General features: G+C 50.9%; 2 protein-coding genes and 1 non-coding gene across 4 annotated transcripts; 1 reads left to right on the top strand and 2 right to left on the bottom strand.

Moving 5' to 3' along the window:
- Window positions 1-352: 352 nt before the first annotated feature.
- On the bottom strand, window positions 353-460 carry LOC124511963 (small nucleolar RNA U13). The gene has a single exon (XR_006962004.1). It is a non-coding gene; the product is annotated as a small nucleolar RNA U13 (small nucleolar RNA).
- A 3715-nt stretch (window positions 461-4175) lies between these two features.
- CAPNS1 (calpain small subunit 1) lies at window positions 4176-12715 on the top strand. Of its 2 annotated transcripts, XM_047078188.1 has the most exons (11): window positions 4176-4279; window positions 5158-5378; window positions 6366-6399; window positions 6682-6771; window positions 6925-6982; window positions 7084-7148; window positions 9145-9213; window positions 9314-9392; window positions 9535-9651; window positions 11913-11971; window positions 12155-12715. In XM_047078188.1, the coding sequence occupies exons 2-11, from the start codon at window positions 5176-5178 to the stop codon at window positions 12179-12181; spliced, it is 801 nt and encodes a 266-aa protein (XP_046934144.1). In that variant the 5' UTR covers window positions 4176-4279; window positions 5158-5175; the 3' UTR covers window positions 12182-12715. The 2 variants fall into 2 exon arrangements, with proteins under 2 accessions (XP_046934144.1, XP_046934145.1); XM_047078189.1 differs by lacking the exons at window positions 4176-4279; window positions 5158-5378 and adding an exon at window positions 5590-5890.
- Window positions 12716-12961: 246 nt separating this feature from the next.
- LOC124511756 (cytochrome c oxidase subunit 7A1, mitochondrial) lies at window positions 12962-15084 on the bottom strand. The gene is made up of 4 exons (XM_047079124.1): window positions 15070-15084; window positions 14250-14336; window positions 14028-14112; window positions 12962-13558 (listed from the first exon to the last, which is right to left on the bottom strand). Exons 1-4 carry the CDS (start codon window positions 15082-15084, stop codon window positions 13503-13505), a joined length of 243 nt encoding a protein of 80 aa, XP_046935080.1. The 3' UTR covers window positions 12962-13502.
- Window positions 15085-16003: the final 919 nt, after the last annotated feature.

Raw genomic sequence — 16003 nt, 5'->3', positions numbered from 1 at the left:
AGCTGTGTGATCTTGGGCAAGTAATCCCATCTCTCCCCTCATTGACATGATATAGTAACACTTCTACCTGCATCAGTCAGAATAGGCTGGAATATGCTGTGGTAAGAAATGAGCCCTAGACCTTAGTGGACTAACTCCTCAAATTTTATTTCTTGCACATAGAAACAGGCATGTCCTCCATGCCATGGCTTAGTGACCCAGTTAGCTTCCTTCATGTGGCACCTCTGTGCTTGCCTGACTCCCAGTGTTGCCTAGGCAGGAGATGAGAGCATAGAGCATCCTGTATTGGCTTTTAGATTTATTTATTTATTATATTATTATTATTATTATTATTATTATTATTATTATTTTACATCAGACAGGTAATGTGCCAACATTGTAACAAGGTTTAAGGGTGGCTGGCACATGTCACATAACAGCATGAACATCCAATCATCACACCTATGAACTACAAAAGGATCTAAATGCTACATTTAAAAGTGACATTCCTGGGGCACCTGGCTGGCTTAGTCTGTAGAGCATGTGAGTCTGCGCTTTGATCTCTGGGCCATGAGTACGAGCCCCACACTGGGTACAGAGATTACTTAAAAAATCAAATAAGGGGTGCCTGGCTGGCTTAGTGGGTGGAGCACGTGACTCTTGATCTCAGGGATGTAAATTTAAGCCCCATGTTGGGTATAGAGATTACTTAAAAATAAAATCTTTAAATATTAAATAGAGGCACCTGGGTGGCTCAGTTGGTTAAGCATCCGACTCTTGATTGTAATCAAGGTTGTAATCTCAAGGTCATGAGATCGGACTCTGTGTTCGGCTCCATGCTAACCATGGAGCCTGCTTGGGATTCTCTCTCTTCCACTCTCTCTGCCCTTCTCCCGCTTGCATTTTTTCTCTCTCTCTAAAAAATAAATAGGCATTTAAAGAAAATAAAAATAAATAAAACAAAATTAAAAAATAAGTAAAAGTGACACTCCCAATATTTCCATTCATATTTTATTGGCCAAAACAAGTCACATAACCATGCCTGAGGTCAAAGAAATCTGGGAGATGGTGGAAGACTTTAGTAACGCTTGCTCTACTATCTCATTGATGGTGCTGAAATTCAATGAGAAAACTCACACAAAACATTTCATTCTTCAACAAATATTTACTGAGTACCAAAGACGTGCCAGGCACTGTTCTAGGAACCAGGTACACAGCAGTGAGCAAGAGACAGAAATCCTTTGAGGAGCTAATATTCTAGTGGGAGAGAAAGACAAGGAACAGGATAAATAAGTAAACTATACACTATGTTAGCAGATGATAAATGATAAAGGCAGTGGGGGGTGGGATGGGGAGTGTGTGTGGGGGGGTGAAATCAGAGATCTGAAAGGACCTTCCTGAGACCACCATTATGTGTGCAGACTTGAGGCACTGAGAGGTGAGGCACTTAAGGTGCAGCTAGAGAGGGCCTTGGTAATGGGGTAGCAGCCCTCAAGTGCACCAGGGAACAGGCTGTTTGGATATGGCTGCACTCACTTGCTGAGCCTCCCTGTCTGTGTTCAGCTGGGAACATCCAGGGTAAGCTGCCAGTAGGGCTTCTTCTCACTTTCTTAAGAGAGGTAACAGGACAGATCACTAGCATGAGGACTTTGACTTTTACCAGGAGAGAGGTACAGCCAGAGGAGGACTCAGTCAGGAGGGCCCAGTCAGGTCAGGGCCTGACTCAGGGAGTCACAGGCTCCGTCTGGCTCTGGGTGGGATGCCCACTGTGAGGGCAGGCATGGGAGCAGGGAGCCTGGGGAGGGGCTACTGTGGTGACCAGGAAGGGGAGGGTGGAGGCCTAGCCAGGGCAGGGGCAGTGCAGGGGAAGAGAGTTTAGATTCTGTTGGTGGAGTCAACAAGGTTTCCTGACAGGTTGGAGTAGGTGTGAAAGAGAGGTCAGGGATGATCTGGGGGTGTCTAGTCTCAGTCACTGGAAGGACAGGGAAGGTGGGGAGGGAGTATATTTGGGAGGAAGTCAGAAGCTTAGTTTAGGATGTGTGCAGTTTGAGACAATTATAAGACAGCACCCATCCCCCCCCCCCCCGAAGGTGAGTAGCATGCAGATTGTAGGAGCCTGATGTCTGGGTTGAAGACAGAAATTTGGATATTAATAGCCTAGAGATGGAATTTAAACCATGCATGTGGGGCAGATCCTCTATGACATGAGTGGGATCCAGAGGAGCAAGGCCTGAGACTTGGAACTTGCCAGGATTAAGAGGTCAGGGAGACAGACCTAGGTGACAACAAATGGGATAAGATGGCAGTGTGTGTTACAAGGAAGTATAAGTTACAAGCAGGTGACAGCAAGCCTCACCTAGTCATGGGTGGGGGTGGAGACTGGGAGTGCTTCCTAGAAGAGGTGACTCCTGAGCCGACACCAAAGCCTGAGTACATACATCACCAGGCAAAAAAGGCAGGAGTGTTCCAAGTAGAGGTCACAGCCCATGCAAAGGCTGGCTGCAAGTGAGCCGCTGGAGAGGGCAGAGAGCGGAAGCTTTCCAGTCTGGCAGGGAAGGGTGCGGTGAGAAGGGAATCCGTATTAGTCATCATCAAGTTTTGGCATTAGCCAAGCCCAGGTTCACACCTGGTCCTGCCATCCTCTGTGACCTGAGGCAAGTGACCCGGCCTCTATGTTCTCTCCAAGTTCCTGCCTCATAGGCAAGTCTTGTATAGCAATTCTTTGGCTTGGCTGCAACTGCATTTTTGTCTGTTGTGATCTTGTTATCTGAGATATTATCATATTAATTACATTATTTATTTTATTTTTTTTTAGTAATCTCTACACCCAGCGTGGGGCTCAAACTCATGACCCCGAGATCAAGAGTTACAGGCTCTTCCAACTCAGCCAGCTAGGCGCCCCAATATTAATTATATTACAGAAGAGTCAAATACATTAAGGTAGTGGTTAAGGTTACAGGCTAGGGAGTTTATGCTCAGTTTATTTCTTTGTAAAATGGAAATACTGAATTCACCCATTCCATAGGACTGTTATGAAGGCATATGAAGATATACATAAAGTGCTTAGGAGAGTGCTTGGCCTGTATTTTTACCAGTGTTGTCTAAAGATGAGTCAGTCAACCACCTGCGGAATCCAGGTGGGCTACAGGAGGGAACAGCATGGGTACAGACACAAAATTACTCTTTACTAAGCGTTTAACCACTTAATTCTGAAGGGAGCTTGGGAACACTTTTACTCATTTTAAAGATTAAAGATTTTAAATCATTAAAGATTTTAAAGATTAAAAAAATCCTTAAAAAAAATAAAATCCTTGCTCAGAGCCCAAAGGATCCGTTAGGAAATGGCAGAGTCAGGATTCAAACTCAAGCTAAACCAGACTCCAGGGGAGATTCTAAACGCTAGACTTGGGATTAAACTCCATCTGAGTAGCCCTGAAATTTGGAGGTTGGAGCCTGAGAAAGGTCTCCAAAGGAGACTTCAGTCGCTATTATCCCGGCCAGCTTCTGCATTCCCCCCACCACTCACCCTTAACCCGCTCTTGGGAACATCTAGCCTCAAAAGCCAAGACGTGGCCAGAGGGACTCTTCCTGTGCCCGGGCCCCTCTTTAGAGATGGGAAGAATGAGGCGACACTTGGTGACCCTGACTCGGGATAAGAGGGTGCGGGATTGGAGGACGCAGAGACAGCTTTTGCAGGCGGCAAAGTCCTACCCGCACGACTGACCGCCATCCGGGCTGCTGCAGGGTCCCGGGCAAGCCTTAGCCCCCTACCCCAAATGCGGGCACTTGTCCCCGGGCTGTGGGCCATACAAAATTCAGGGTCTCCGGATGTTTTGTCGCGACAAGGCTAGGAGCCGAGTGCTAGAGTCCCTTTTCCAGCGGACCGAAAATCGCACCCGTGGCCGCGTGGAGGCTGGCTTTGGGGCGAAAACTCACACTGCAACACTAGGGTGTGATCTCGGGCACGGTGACTGCAATCCCCCCGGATTTCTTCAACAGAGCCGGAGACTAGGGTAAGACCTCAGAGCTGTGAAGCCAGGGCGGGGACAGAACCCACCGTCCTGGAAACCAACAGGGCGGAGCTGTGGCCGCCGCAACTCGTTTTGTGAGGCGGATCCGGATCACGCACGCGCAGCTTCAATGCCGGCGCTAGGACCGCGCGGATGCATGCTTGGCCACGCCGCAGTGCTTAACCCGGTCCAGGCCGCCTGAGTCACGAGCCCCGCCCTACGGAGCCGGACGCGGCCGGAGGCCCGGGAGCAGCACAGGCGAACGGACCCGCGGACCTGTGAGCTAGGCGGTGAGCGCCCGATTTGGATTATCCCTGTGCTCTGTAATCCCGGCCCTTGCGGCCCCAGATTCCACGAGACCCTTAAATCTCGGCCTCAGGGGTCTCCCAGACCCATGATCTCAGATTTGAAGCCCCAGTCTGTCCGATCCCTATCCCGCCCCGGGGACTTTTCCACCCTCAGTTTTAGGATCTAAAATACGAGCCCTTGGATTTGAGAGGTATCCCACAAATTCTGACCAGGGTGGGATCTCCAGAACCACGATCCTTACTTAGATCCGTGTTCCCAATTCTAATGGGAACCCTGTTATCCCGGGCCCCGGGATTCACATCCACAATTTTGACCCGAGCCCACAGAACCAGCGGTGACACTGTAATCCCTCTCCTGGGAGTACCTAAACCCTCAAGCCCACATTCTGGATTTCCTAAACCCTGACCCGGAAGCCTCCGGGTCGGGAATCTCTGATCCGCGCCCCTGACCCGCCCAAGATCCCGAAGTCCAGTTCTGAGGCTCAAGTCTCAGATTCGAGTGGCCAGACACGTCAAACTTGTGGCCCTCATCTTGAGAACCCCACCAGAACCGGGACCTCTACCCTTAATGATGCCTATGCATAGACTCAGTCCAGGGTCCTTCAAGCCAGACAGAGATCCTTTGGACCCCGAGGGGATTTCAAGATCCTCCTTCCCTATCCCACTCCTCCAAGAACTACCTTCCTCCGGAAGCCCAGACCCCATCCCAAATGGACCTTCAAGTCCCAGCGGGAGGATAAGTTCCCGCCCGGAGGCCTCATATTACTACCCCAAGTGCAGCTGCCAGAAATGCCTGTTTTTGTGGGGAGGGAGCGGGCTCAATGGCGATGCGGCCTATTGACCCCCTTTTTCCCCCTCAGGAATCTAAATTCGCAGCCATGTTCCTGGTTAACTCGTTCTTGAAGGGAGGCGGCGGCGGGGGAGGTGGGGGCCTGGGCGGAGGCCTGGGGAATGTGATCGGAGGCCTGATCAGCGGGGCCGGAGGAGGAGGCGGCGGCGGCGGCGGCGGCGGCGGCGGAGGAGGCGGTGGCGGTGGCGGAACTGCCATGCGCATCCTGGGCGGGGTTATTAGCGCCATCAGGTAAGGGGGGGGGCCTGAGGAGGGGAGGGGCCTGGCGGAGGAGCATGTCCCACCTGCATAGATTGAGGTAGTGTGGAGACTGACCTGCATCCTTAATTAGGCTGGGCGGGGCCTGGGCTGGGGTTAGAGGAGGGCCCCTCCGAGGGGGCGGGCCGTAGTGAGGCTAATGGCAGTTCAGGAGGCGGGGCTTGGCATGGGCGGAGTCTGACAGTTGAGGGGATATTGTGATGGGACGCGGCTGGGTTTTGGGAGGTGGGGCTTAATGGGTCTGGGCGAGGCCCGCTTCCCGCTAGCCTGGAAACGAACGTTAAGAGGGTGGAGCCAATGAGGCTGGGAGTGGCTTCATGGGGGCAAGGCTTGTCTTAGGGTTGCGGCAAGGCCGTCGTAGCTGTGTCAGTGAGGAAGTAGACGCAGAAGAGGCCGAGGCCTGATGGGATAGGGGAAATGTTCTTGAAGGGGCTGGGTCCGTCTGGGAACTGGCTGGATTAAAACAGAAATACGTCCTGGTGGAGGTAGAGCAGGTTGTCGTTAGGTGCCATTAGGCCCCTAACATTGGCCACCCCTCGAAGGGGTGGGAAATCGTGGAGCTGGGGTGGGATGTTGGGAAGACACCGGGGTTTAGGAAGCCAGGGGATGGAGTAGGTTCCTAGACAGAAAGGACCTGAGGAGGTTAGCTAACCTGGGAAGCTGGGTTAGCGCTTCTATGAAGCAGCCCTCAAAGGGGCTGGGTCTATTGAGGTATCTGCTATAGGGCAGTGTGCTCTGGCAGGAGCGGGACCTACTGTGGGGGGCGGGCCTGTAGGTTTCCTGCCAGGTGCAACCAGGGTAGCAAAGATAGGGGTAGATGAAGACAAGGACAGATGAGGCAGGCAGAGGGGGCAGGTATGGAGAGTAGTGGTAGGGAGGTTGAAGGGTTGGGGCGTGGGGTCTGGCACTGTCTATGGAGGCCCCGCCCCTTGGTGCTAACTCCCTTACTCCTCTCTCCAGTGAGGCAGCTGCACAATACAACCCAGAGCCTCCGGTAAGCCACCCTCCACAATCAAAGACCTTGCTTCTCACTCCAAGGCCTTTTTCATCACCCATCCTTGTCCCCTTTGTCTTATAAAATTCTTCTCATTTAGTTTCTCCCTTGTTGTGTCCCCGAATTTAGTCATGGGTCTTAGCTATATCCACTCCCTCTTCACTGACCACCTCTCATTCCTTTGATCATCCAGTCACCCAGCCCACTCTGACTTTCCCACCTAGGGCTGTTCTGGCCAGGGCACCCCTCCCCCACTTGCTCTGAGATCTCCTCCCTCTACAGCCTCCACGCACCCATTACTCCAACATTGAGGCCAATGAGAGTGAGGAGGTCCGGCAGTTCCGGAGGCTCTTTGCCCAGCTGGCTGGAGATGTAAGTAACTCTGGGCTCCCATCCTTGTCCTAACTTCCATGCCTTCCTTTGGGCTGCCCTTGCATGCACACTCAACAACTGCAATATCCAAAGAATCCCCATTCTGCCTCATGACACTCTTCCCTTTTAACCATCCCCGGCTTCTCCCTACAGGACATGGAGGTCAGTGCTACAGAACTCATGAACATTCTCAACAAGGTCGTAACCCGACGTGAGTGATTGGGGTCAACACACAGGGCAGGTTTAAAGTCATGGGTGCTGGCTGGGGTAGCTGTGTCCTCTGGCCTCTGACTTTCAACCTGTCTCCCACAGACCCTGATCTGAAAACTGATGGTTTTGGCATTGACACATGTCGCAGCATGGTGGCCGTGATGGATGTATCCTTGGGGCAATCTAGAGGAAGTTTTGGATGAAGAAGGAGTTTTGTGGGAGCACAGTTGGGACAGTCAGGGTGTAGCTTTCATACCCACAATGTGGACATGCATATATATCAGAACACACATCCACTACCACACATCCAGACATGTGGCAATAAATAGTAACATCACCTGTCACTTCACAGCCATCCTTTTAAACAGGCAGAATTGTTATAGTCCATTTTGTAGATGAAGAAACTGAGACTCAGAGAGAGGCAATCATTTGTCTGAAGTTATAAGTAAAGGGTAAGTGCCAGGATAGGAATTTGGACTCAGGTCTTTTAGGCTTGAGGACCCAAGCTTATTTCTTGCCTTCCTGCCTTCCTTCCTTTTTTAATTTTTATTTATTTTAGACAGAGAGAGAGAGAGAGCAGGGGAGATGGGAAGAGGGAGAGAGAAAATCCCAAGCAGACTCTGCACTCAGTGCATAGCCTGGGATTGTGATCTGAGCCAAAACCAAGAGTCAGACATTCAACTGATTGAGCCACCCAGGCGCCCCTCTTTTTTTTTTTTTTTTAAGTAAGCACTATACCCAATGTGGGACTTGAACTCATGACTCTGAGATCAAGAGTAGCATGCTCTACCGACTGAGCCAGCCAGGTGCCCCAAGAACCCAAGCTTATAACTGTTATAGTTGTGCCCATATACATGTACATGTATACAAGGGCGTACCCATATACATGAAGATATGTGAAGGCATGGTCATAGGAACACATGCATGTTTACACATGGGCCAGTCATTAGCTGATCTTGGATATGTGCACGCTCAGCACATAGGGAAAATGTAGACACACATATTGTCATGTGATCACATACATGTGTTGCACAGTTACATAATCTTGGCTGTGCCATTTAACAAGGTTACTGAGCCTCTCTGTGCCTCAGTCTGCTTGTCTATAAAATGAGGTAAATGATTATGGTGACACCTGATTTGGAGCGCCACCCAAAGGTTTAGCACACTGCATAGCACTTAGTACTAAATGGTCTGTACACATTAGCTGCTACTGTGATCTTCTGTAGATTTTCATCTCTGAATCTGTTTCTTTCTCTGTGACTGGGGAATAATACTGGTAGGCCAGTGTCTTAAGAATTTAGTGAGAAAAGTAATGTTCCTGAGAAGCTTAGCACTGCTTGGCATGTGTTAGGTAACTTGATAAAGTCTTGGCTGTCATTGTTATTGAGAGTTTATCAAATACTAGCCTCTGAGCTAAGGGCTTTATCTCATTCTGTTTTTATCACAAACCCAGCGGGTGTTTATTATCACCTTTCCTTAGAATTCTAAGACCCTTGTTTTTCACATGTCCTGACATTTATGAAATTGAATTGCTATTACGAATTTTATAAATGAGGAGTTAGCAACTATTGTCAGGTAAGGAATTTATAGTTTAGAGAAGTTCAATATAATTCCCCATGGATATGTTTAAATTAGAAATATAGGGGCACCTGGCTAGATCAGTTAGTGGAGCATGTGACTTTTGATCTTGGGGTTGTAAATTCGAGCCCCATGTTAGGTGTAGAGATTACTTAAAAGTAACATCTTGAGGCACCCGGGTGGCTCAGTTGGTTAAGTGTCTGACTTGCTCAGATCATGATCTCACAATTTGTGAGTTCGAGCCCCATGTCGGGCTCTGTGCTAACAGCTCAGAGCCTGGAGCCTTCTTCAGATTCTGTGTCTCCCTCCCTCTGCCCCTCCCCCACTCACATTCTGTTTCTGTCTCTCTCTCTCTCTCTCTCAAAAAATAAATAAACATTAAAAAAATATAAAATCTTAAAAAATATATGAACTAAGCTACGTATGGATAAAAAGAAAAGTAAAACCATATCCAAGGTGACATGACTGGGGTGGGATGGGAGCTAGGGTTTTAGCCCAGGTCCCCCTGCTTGGTCATTATTCCATGGCATACAGTGCATGCCTCTGGGTACAACCATCACACTATTCTTAACACCCTTCTACCAGAGTGACACCACAGGCAAGCTGGGCTTCCAAGAATTCAAGTACTTGTGGAACAACATCAAAAAGTGGCAGGTGCGTGGTAACCTCACACTCCTAGCATAGAGACCCTCAAGCCATGAAGATGCCATGCCCCACGATGTTCAGTTGACTTCTTCCCTCCCTGTCCCCACAGGCCATATATAAACAGTTTGATGTTGACCGTTCAGGTACCATTGGCAGCAGTGAACTCCCAGCAGCCTTTGAGGCAGCAGGTACGGCTGGCAGGGACATGGTTGGACTGGGTGGGGGGATGGGTAAGACAGCCCCTAGTGCGCTGGTCTGAGGGTGAGTCCCAGGGGTGGGAGTGGGTTGGGCCTTGTGGGCCTCACACCTGAGAAATGAAACCATTCTCAGGGTTCCACCTGAATGAACATCTCTACAACATGATCATCCGGCGTTACTCAGATGAAGGAGGGAACATGGATTTTGACAACTTCATCAGCTGCCTGGTCAGGCTGGATGCTATGTTCCGTGAGTGATATACCCCAGCTCTCTTCCTGGGTGGGGATTTGTTCTACCTCCTATGGGCGAGGTCTTCTCTGAGTCTGGCCCTGAGGCAAGCAGCTCCAGTGAGCGAAACACCCCCAGTTCCCACCCTCACGTCACTCACAGTCCACTGGAGGAGAGGCAAATCACCAGACAGTGACAGCTCAGAATGGTTACATTTGGGGTAGGGAAGCTCAGGGCAGAGTGATCGAGCGTGAGAGGAGAAGCTCAGGGCCAAGTGGGTTTAGATTTATGAATGGGGACTATTCATAAATAGTGGACTATTTGAACCTAGGAGGTACCTGATGCAGACTAAGGGATCAAGAGAGCTTCCTGGAGGAAGACACATGTGAATTGGGGCCTGAGGGACAAGGAATAACTCTAGGGGTAGAGGGGAGACAAGTGTTGCTCTTGGAATAACTCATGCGAAGGCCAACAAGGGAAGGTGCTTTTGGTGTTTTTTGTTGAATTCCATTCTCAATGCTGGAAAGGGGGTAGGGTGCAGAGACAAAGGCTGGGAGGGGTTAGCAGGGGCTAGATTGTGAGGGCTCTTATGACCATGATTGCATTGAATCCTTAAGAGTACCCTGAGAAATGGGAGTTACTGGCCCCATTTTCTGGAGGAGGAACCTGCGGTTCAAGGAGGCAAAACTGCTTGCTCACAGCCACTCAGCTAGGAAGTTGGAAAGCCAGAATTTGAACTTGGATCTGAGAGAACTGAGTGAAAGGAAGTAGAGCAGTGGGCATGGTCAGGCCATGCAGGGCTGTGAGTGTCACGTTCAGGGGTGTTCAGACATTACTGGGGGGCACTGGAGAGCTATAACAGGTTCTAGACAGAGGAAGGACAGGGCCAGATTTGGTTTTAGGAAGATCCTCTAGCCTCATGAGAGCCCAGGAAGGGCAAAGCATTAAAACCTTGGGCAGAGAAAAAGGGGCATGTATGTCAAGGACATGAAGGGGAAGGTGGGAATGGACAATAAGGGCAGATGATTCCAAAAGTCACATATGAGAAGGCCTAAGAAATGGCTATTGGCAATAGTAACTGTAGTGAGTGCAGTGTCTGGGACACTACGTGTGTGGACACCTGAGGGTATAACTGAGTGGTGAGTGAGAGAGGGAGCACAGACAGTGTAGGCTCAGGATTGCTTAGGTTTGGCTATGGGTGGGGAACATGAGTCAGGTTTCAGGGCAGGAGTGGGGACCATGCCAGACTGTAAGAGCAGGAAGAGGAGGAGAGCTAGGCCCTTAGAGGTTTATGCAAGGCTGGGGCTTGGGCAGAGGTGGGGCACAGGTCATATGGAGGCCATTATTGAGGGGGCTCACAGCCTGGGTTCCAATCCTGATGTTCCTAGGGCGCGTTACTTCACATCTCTGGCCCTGTTTGAAAATGACAATCTGGGCGCCTGGATGGTTCAGTCAGTTGAGCATCTGACTTCGGCTCATCATGATCTCTGGGTTGGTGACTTTGAGCCCCACATCAGGCTCTCTGCTGTCAGCCTGTCAGTGCAGAGCCTGCTTTTGAATCCTCTGTCCTTCCTCCACTCATGCTCTTTCTCTCAAAAAATAAATAAAACATAAAAAAAATGACACCTCACAAAATTTAATTAAATCAATTAATACATGGAAAGCACTTTATGCAGTGCTTGGCACAGAGTAAGAACTCAATAAGTGCTTGCCATTATCTTTTTCACGTGTGTGTGTGTGTGTGTGTGTGTGTGTGTGTGTGTGTGTATTATTGAGTAAATGACATCCAATGTGGGGGCTTGAACTCATGCCCCTGAAATGCTGCAGTCAAGAGTCGAATGCTCCACCAACTGAACCAGCCAGGTGCCCCAAGTGCTAGTATCATCATCTCATGATTAGTATATTTTTATCCTTTTTTTTAAAGATTTTATTATTTTTCTAATGTTTATTTACTTTTTGAGAGAGAGAGAGAGAGCAAGAGAGCATGCAAGTGGGGGAGGGGCAGAGAGAGAAGGAGACAGATAATCTGAAGTAGGCTTCACACTATCAGCGCAGAGCCTGACTCAGGGCTCCAACTCACGAGCCGTGAGAGCATGACCTGAGCCAAACACAACTGACTGAGCCACCCAGCCACTCCTAAGATTTTATTTTTAAGTTATCTCCACACCCAACATGGGGCTCGAACTCAGAATCCCAAGATCAAGAGTCGCACGCTCTACTGACCGACCCGGGCTGTATATTTTTATCCTAAAAGCCAAATCCCCATCCCTTTCCTTCTCTAGGTGCCTTCAAATCTCTTGACAAGGATGGCACTGGACAAATTCAAGTGAACATCCAGGAGGTAAGAACCCCCATTCTGGGATGTGGGTGTCTGGCAGGGGACTCCCTCCTCTCAACCCCATGTACCAGCTCTGAGCTTGGACTCCCGCCCTCCTATTTTCCCAACAACCCCAGGGTCAAGGCAGAGAATGTGTCTGCTAGTATTCCATTCTCTGCTCCTCACTCTGTGCCTTTCTCTCCCCAGTGGCTGCAGCTGACGATGTATTCCTGAATGAGAACCCCAGACCTGCCCCTCATTGCCTTGCTATAGGAGTCCCCTTGGATTCTTCTGTCTCTCCCAGGGCTGAGCCAGTCTGCAGTGTCGCCTTCATGGGTCCTATTGGCCCACAGGTCTTTCGGTTCCCCCAGCCCTTGGCACTCGGCTTTTCAGTCAACAGCCAGGGCCCGACATGCCCCGACGTGCCATGCCCTGAGTTACCCCTGGCTCTGAGACACTCTAACACACCCTGCTCCAAGGGTTACCCCACGCCCAGCACACCCATCCCACACCCACTCCATAACCCCTCTCATGTACATGTGCCAAACCCAACAGTTATGTTGCTTCCACACCCCAAGGGCCCTTCCCTCAGTTTTGGGAGGCTCCCTCCAGTCCCTACACACTCTGGCACACCTGTTCACAGTTACTACCCTGGCCGAACTCCAGGCCATAATAGGCCCAGGTGCCCCTGTGCCTTTGTCTCTACTCTGCTCTCAGCCTGCCAGGCCCAGGAGGAAATAAAAGCACCCCAGTTGCTGCTGTCTCTGAGATCTGCCTCCTGTTTTGAGAGTTGAGTGGTGGCTCTGTCTCTATCAGGGGCAGAGGGAAGTCTAGGTCCTAGGAGGCAGGGGTGGTTTTGTCTGTCTCCCATGTCTGTCCCCAGGCCTGGATCTGCATGTTTCCTAGTCCTTTTCTTATCTATGTCTTTTTTTTCTCATAGTGGATTCTAGTTGAGCCGGAGCCTCATTCTTGCTGAGATCTCTCACAGATCCTGTGGAGACTGAGACTGGGACCCATAAGCCTGGGCAATCTCTGCTTCTGCTGCAAGAGCCAGGCTCTTGGGAGGTCTCAGTACCACCCCTGGCTCTGTCCCCCAAGGCCATGTTTGCCCCCTCTCTGCTCTGTCCTGAGTGAGTCTGCCCTCAGTTGCCTCTGCCTCTGTTGTGTCATGGGCCAAACTTAGTATCTTCCTTCCCACCCTCAAACCTCTGCAGGGAGAGGGGCTGCCATCCCAGAATCCAGAGGCCCTGTCGAACAGGGGACACAACCCCAGACTCCCAGGTCCGGAGAGGCAGCCCAGGGGTGCTGTTTGGGGTCCCCAGCCCCTCAGGAGGGCTGAGAGGCAGCGGCATCGTAGGAGTAGGCTTGTAGTAGCAGTGATCCTCTAGCATGAGGGACTCCAGGCTGGGACAATGTGCTGTCCATAGTGTAGAGATTCCTTGCTGGTGGGAAAATGGGTTTGGGGGGCATACAAACAGAGGCCACGGTTGGGCTGGGTTCCCCAAGAAGCCAGCACATTTATTGATGCTTGTTCAGGTCCTGCAGGCTTCTTGTCTCACTTGTTGTGAGGGAAGGAGGCCCAGCCAAGGCAGTACAGGCTATAGACGGTGCCTAGAGAGGGAGTATGGTGACAAAGAGTGAGATCCTAATTGCTTCCCTGAACCCCATCTCAGGCTTTGAAGGCCCTGTGTAGGCTCCTTATCACCAGTCTGGATCCTATCCCCAGATCAGGCTCCAGCTCCCTTCCTAAACTGCACTTCAGGTACAGAATCCCCTAGCCTTGATCCAGACCAGGCTTCCAGCTTTCTCCACAATTCCTGCCTTGGCCCCCCCACACCCACTCCTGGGACAGGAGCCCAAGCTCTAGGTGCTACCTTCCTATATGCCAGCGTGGACTCCTGGACGATCCCCAAACCTGGCCAGCCCAGAACCCAATCCCCCTCCCTAAGCCCCTGCCCAGTCACTAGCCCTCTCCCCAGACCTCAGCCCAGGAACCAGCCCGTTTCTCACTCCAGCTCGAGCCCCGCGCCCCCCTCCCTCCCTCCTCGCGCAGTTCAGGCCCACAAGGCCCTGCACTCACCCCCTAGACACAGGCCCATGGTCAGTCGATACAGGATGTTGTCTGTTGCCCCGCCCTTCAAGTGTACTGGGAGGTCATTGTCCGCCTGGGTGGTGGGAGCGACCAATGAGAAAGGGGTGCACTTTGCTCTGTGGATTGTATTCCCCGGCTGCCCCTACTCGGCTCAAGGACCGAGCTTGGGGGGTCAGGGTTCTTCCCTTCGCCCGCCCCCGCTCCGCCTACCTGGAAGACTTTCTGTTTCTCAGCCACTCGGTTCTCAAAGCGGTTCCGGGCGGTTGAGCTGAAAGAGCGAACCAGTGCTTGGGAGACCTGGCAGGGGAGGGAGTGGATGGGTATTGGAAACACCTGAAAGGGCGCCCCGAAGGGGTCCAGCTGTTGGGGGGTGGGGTGAAGAGTCGGGCTTTCAAGAGGCCCGACACTGGGACGGCTCTATTCCTTGCGAGAGTCTCAAAAGCTAGATCCGAACCGCCAGCACGAGGAAAGGAAGGGGTCCCGTCAAGAAAGCCCAGAAAAAAGGGCTCGCGCCTAGAGGGTCTGACTGAGAGGTTCCCGGATTGTTTAGAGGGTCCTGGAAGAGGGGGGAGGGGGGCAGATGGGAGACTTGTTCTGCGTGTCCAAGTCCGGGGTGTTTTGGGGGGCGAGCGTTTCCTGGATTAATGGGAGGAGCCCAGGTCCCAGGAATGATCCACTCCTGGATCTGGGTGCCTAGTGGGGATTCCATACTGCCTGAGAAGTGAGGGGGAGGGGAAGCGGTGTTAAGTTCCCAGGGCCTAGGTCCGAGATGTTAAAGGAACCCTAGATCTTCGAAGGAAAGAAGCTCAAACTGGGGCATTGGGCCATGTTGGGGGTTCCCGGTTGTCTCAGAACCCCTTGGATTAGAAGGGGGGGGGGTTGAGGGTCCCAGACTGTTTAGGAGGTAGTCCCAAAGTCTGAAGGGGGCTCACGTTCCGAGGCCCCAGATCCCGGGATGTTCAGTGAGTCTCGTTATAGGGGCGAGGGCTTCCGGGTTAGGGTCCCCGGCCCAGCTCTTGGGGGCCCTCACCCGCAGGGCCCTCATTCTGCGTCCTCCTCTTCGGCCGGAGTCACCTCCCCTCTCAGCCCAAGGACACACAGGGCCCTCCCCTCCCCGGGAATTGCAGGCCACGCCCTCGGCACGCCGCGACAGCTGCTCCTGGGGTCAGTGGTGGCGGGCGGGGTGTGGGGGAAGTGGAACAAATCCGGCAGCCAGACTCGCATTTGTCCTACAGACGCGCGGAGAAGAGGCTCCAATCCCGCCCCCGTACCAAAATGTTTAAAGCATTCTCTGTTCCTTGGAATTTCTACTGGTCCAACTGGAGAGGAAAACGGAATGTGTTTTTGGTTTGTTTCTTCGGAGATACTCGTCCAGGGCAAGTGCAATTCCTCCCCCAGGGTCTCTCAGACCCATCCTAAGTGGGTGATGGCACCTCAGAGCCTTACTTAGCGTATCTGGAAAATGGGGACTAAGTCTGGATCTTCCTCAAAGGTTTGTCAAGATCATTAAATGAACTCCTAGAACAGCATAACTGAGCTAACAGTTATAATTGAGGTAATAACTTGCAAAATTATTGCATAACTGGACTAATTACTATTGCACAGAAACAAGTAAGACCTTACTCTTACTATTTTCTAGCGGTAAGCTTGTTAAAAAATTTAACCTCGTAAATTTGAAGATCTGAAAGACTTTCATTAAACGATTCATGAATTGGGCAGCATCCTAACAGGTTTATGTATCAAATATTTTTATACTTAGCTAATTTTCATTTTACCAAGGAAAATTTCAAACAGAAAAAAGCAGAGAGAAAGGTACAATGAACCTCCATCTTGGACCCATCACCTGCTTCAACAATTACCACCATTATGTTTTTCTTGTATTTGCCCCATTCACCTCCTTTTTTCCCTTTCTTGAAGTATTTTAAAGCAAATTTCAAGATTCAAGATCATATTTCATATTTACA

This window comes from Lynx rufus, unplaced genomic scaffold, assembly GCF_022079265.1.
Source record: "Lynx rufus isolate CCGP_SWC_20201006 ecotype Redwood Valley unplaced genomic scaffold, mLynRuf1.p SCAF_16, whole genome shotgun sequence".
Classification (NCBI taxonomy): domain Eukaryota; kingdom Metazoa; phylum Chordata; class Mammalia; order Carnivora; family Felidae; genus Lynx; species Lynx rufus.
This window is presented reverse-complemented; position numbering and strand designations above follow the sequence as displayed.

Bases quoted from the DNA above. Each gene is read 5' to 3' on its own strand.
- CAPNS1 (XM_047078188.1), top strand. From the start codon at position 5,176: ATGTTCCTGGTTAACTCGTTCTTGAAGGGAGGCGGCGGCGGGGGAGGT. The intron at 6,400-6,681 runs GTAAGCCACCCT...CTCCCTCTACAG, and splicing joins AATACAACCCAGAGCCTCCG to CCTCCACGCACCCATTACTC. The intron at 6,983-7,083 runs GTGAGTGATTGG...TGTCTCCCACAG, and splicing joins CAACAAGGTCGTAACCCGAC to ACCCTGATCTGAAAACTGAT.
- LOC124511756 (XM_047079124.1), bottom strand. The intron at 14,113-14,249 runs GTAGGCGGAGCG...CCCACCACCCAG, and splicing joins AGAAACAGAAAGTCTTCCAG to GCGGACAATGACCTCCCAGT. The intron at 13,559-14,027 runs GTGAGTGCAGGG...CTCCCTCTCTAG, and splicing joins CATGGGCCTGTGTCTAGGGG to GCACCGTCTATAGCCTGTAC.